At 43.8% G+C, this 2981-nt stretch overlaps 1 protein-coding gene across 1 annotated transcript; it reads left to right on the top strand. All coding sequences in view use genetic code 11, as the record gives it.

Annotated features, from left to right (window-relative positions):
- Positions 1-390: 390 nt before the first annotated feature.
- EGR_07517 (DNA repair protein RAD51) lies at positions 391-1994 on the top strand (the record flags this gene model as incomplete). The annotated part of the gene is made up of 6 exons (XM_024496766.1): positions 391-486; positions 598-735; positions 774-983; positions 1262-1470; positions 1546-1797; positions 1871-1994. The coding sequence occupies 6 exons, from the start codon at positions 391-393 to the stop codon at positions 1992-1994; spliced, it is 1029 nt and encodes a 342-aa protein (XP_024348837.1).
- Between the last annotated feature and the right edge of the window lie 987 nt (positions 1995-2981).

Raw genomic sequence — 2981 nt, 5'->3', positions numbered from 1 at the left:
ACAACAATATTGAGACAAGAGGGCGAATCTTCACCAAAATTAGGGCGTTAAATGGCCATCGTGTTGCAATTCTTAAAGCTTGTACTACAAGAGTAGTTTTTTGCATAAAGTAATGCCCTGTGGTTTCGATTGCAACTCTCTTCCTAGGGATTAAAATTCTCGCTCTTATGTTTAACGTACGATAAGATGCACCAAATTTTCATTTATTTATTTAAAGGCAAATTTCAGGCCTTCAAAGCTTTAAGCTGCTGGCTCGCTTGCTTACGTTATGTGTTTTTGGGGTGAGTTATTGCCATATTTTGCCATATAATTTGCGTTGTTTTAAGCTTCTCAAAATATGTTATCTGTTCACGGCGCCGCATCTAAATAGATAATCAGGGTGGGCTTAAAATGGCTCTACAGGAGGAGCGGACTTCCAGTGCGGACTCAACTGTTGCTGCTGTGGATGAAGAAACTGCAGGCCCAATTCCCATTCAGAAGCTTGAAGTTAGTTGCTGCCCTCAAAATTTGTTTGAAATTACTGCTTTGCACTCACTTCACTTTGGTTCCTATTGCGTCGCTATTGCTATTTCTTCATCGGTTTGGAGTTCTTTTTAGGGCTCTGGAATTTCGGCGGCTGACGTTAAAAAGTTACAAGAAGCAGGATTCTATTCCGTTGAGAGCATACAGTTTGTCCCAAAAAAGGCTTTGCTCGGTATCAAGGGTATCAGTGAAATGAAGGCAGACAAGATTCTGGTATGCGCGTTACACATTCTTGTTATTCATTGTAATAGGATGCTGCCAAGAAACTGGTTCCATTTGGCTTTACAACGGCTACAGAGTTCCACCAGAAGCGTTCGGAAATAATCCAGCTCACTACGGGCTCTAAGGAGTTAGACAAGCTTTTGCAAGGGGGCATTGAAACTGGCTCCATCACTGAGCTCTTTGGTGAATTTCGCACTGGTAAAACACAAATTTGTCACACCCTAGCTGTTACATGCCAGGTTCGTTCGGAAATGCTTCCAGTACTACGCCTAATTTAGTGAGAGACGGGGATTTGTGATGAATGATTCCCAGTTCTTGTTATATTCCTAATGTAGTTCCTCACTGCGGTTCCACTATGCTTCTAAATTTATGTCTACAGCCGTAGGGACTCTAAACTTTTCTATAGCTAAGTCATACGGATTAATGCTACTTTTTACCTGTGTTTGTTAACTTGGAATCCCCATCCCCCTTAAACTTTATGCTTGAATTACTCTACTTGATTACTCCACCCGTTCAGTTACCCGTTGATATGGGAGGTGGTGAAGGCAAGTGTCTTTACATCGATACGGAGGGCACTTTTCGACCAGAGCGGCTTCTCGCCGTCGCTGAACGCTATGGATTATCGGGGAGTGACGTCCTTGATAATGTCGCCTATGCTCGCGCCTACAACACAGATCATCAGATGGAACTCCTCATCAACGCTGCCGCGATGATGAGTGAATCCAGGTGATAGGAGCGGTACCTAGATTTACGTAGGTGGTCCTCAACTGTCAGATAACTTTTGTATGTTTACCTTTCCAGGTACGCTCTTCTCATTGTGGACAGCGCGACAGCCCTCTACCGAACGGACTACTCTGGTCGCGGTGAACTTTCCGCCCGCCAGATGCACTTGGCTCGCTTCCTCCGGACACTCCTCCGTCTGGCCGATGAGTTCGGTGTTGCTGTGGTGATCACCAATCAGGTTGTTGCTCAGGTGGACGGTGCAGCGATGTTTTCGGCAGATCCGAAGAAACCTATTGGTGGTAACATTATGGGGCACGCTTCCACTACTAGGTAAGCACGTCGGAGTTCGATACCTCTCTGCATTGGAATTTTTCGACAGACCGATTCTAACTCCTTTTTTTAGATTGTACCTTCGAAAGGGTAGAGGTGAGACGCGAGTGTGCAAGATCTACGACAGCCCCTGTCTGCCAGAAGCGGAGGCAATGTACGCCATTCTGCCCGATGGGATTGGGGATGCCAAGGACTGAAGTGTTATGTCTCTGTTTCCACATTTTGAAGCCTTTTTCCCGAATTGTCTATCCGTTATGAACTGACATATCATGGCCACAGTTTTCATCTGCGTTATCGGATGAGTCGCACTAGATTCATTTGTATATTTCTTTTTTATCAAACTCTTATCCGATCCTGTTTAATGTGGTGCTTTGGTTTACCGTTTCGGCATTATGGGGAAGTGTTGATCCTGACTGACAGTTAATGTTATCATCTAGTCGTTAGGTATTTTCATGAGAGCATACCTATTTGCTTCACTGTCTTTCCGAGGTGTTGTGTCGAATGTTTAGTCGTCCATTGTTGCCTCTTGACGGAATTGTCTCCTAAACAGCGAAAACTTACCTGCGTTTGATACCTCGGTGCTTTTGGTGTTGCCTATCTGATATTTGTAAAATCCAAAAAGCTGCTAATTTCTCAGTCCCTACAAGTTAAGTGTTGTCAAGTTCTAAAGTGGCTTTACTTCCGAGTGTCTTATAAGTGATTTTCATTATCGGAGTGTCGACGTCTTCTGTAATCTGTGTCAAGGGCAAGAAGGTATCAACAAGTGTCCGTGGAGTGGGTCTCACTTCATGCATCAACTTCGGCCAACGACTTCGATTTTGGCTACCATCTTGTCGACCATTCATTAGTTTAATATCCGAGTATGCATGATGTTTATTCAATTCCGTTCACTTTACCATGTGTAATTTCCCACCTTAATAGTGGGTAGTGTGTATGTCCGTCCATTGCAACAAGCCTGAGAGACTGTTGCAGAGTTTAGTCCGACTATGTTCATCATGTTCATGCAAGTTCCAGACCTCTGATGTAGCAACAGCTTACTTCGATTCGAACGTTTTGAATGAAGTTCCAGATTACCCTATCTTCATCCTGCTCCGCAGTATTTTTCCTTTTTAATCCATAAAGAGTTGTACAGTACCATTTCTTAGGCCCCTATTCATACATACGTTAGAGCTTCTTTCGACAGA

The sequence above is a fragment of the Echinococcus granulosus genome (assembly GCF_000524195.1).
Source record: "Echinococcus granulosus chromosome Unknown EG_S00079, whole genome shotgun sequence".
NCBI lineage: Eukaryota > Metazoa > Platyhelminthes > Cestoda > Cyclophyllidea > Taeniidae > Echinococcus > Echinococcus granulosus.
This window is presented reverse-complemented; position numbering and strand designations above follow the sequence as displayed.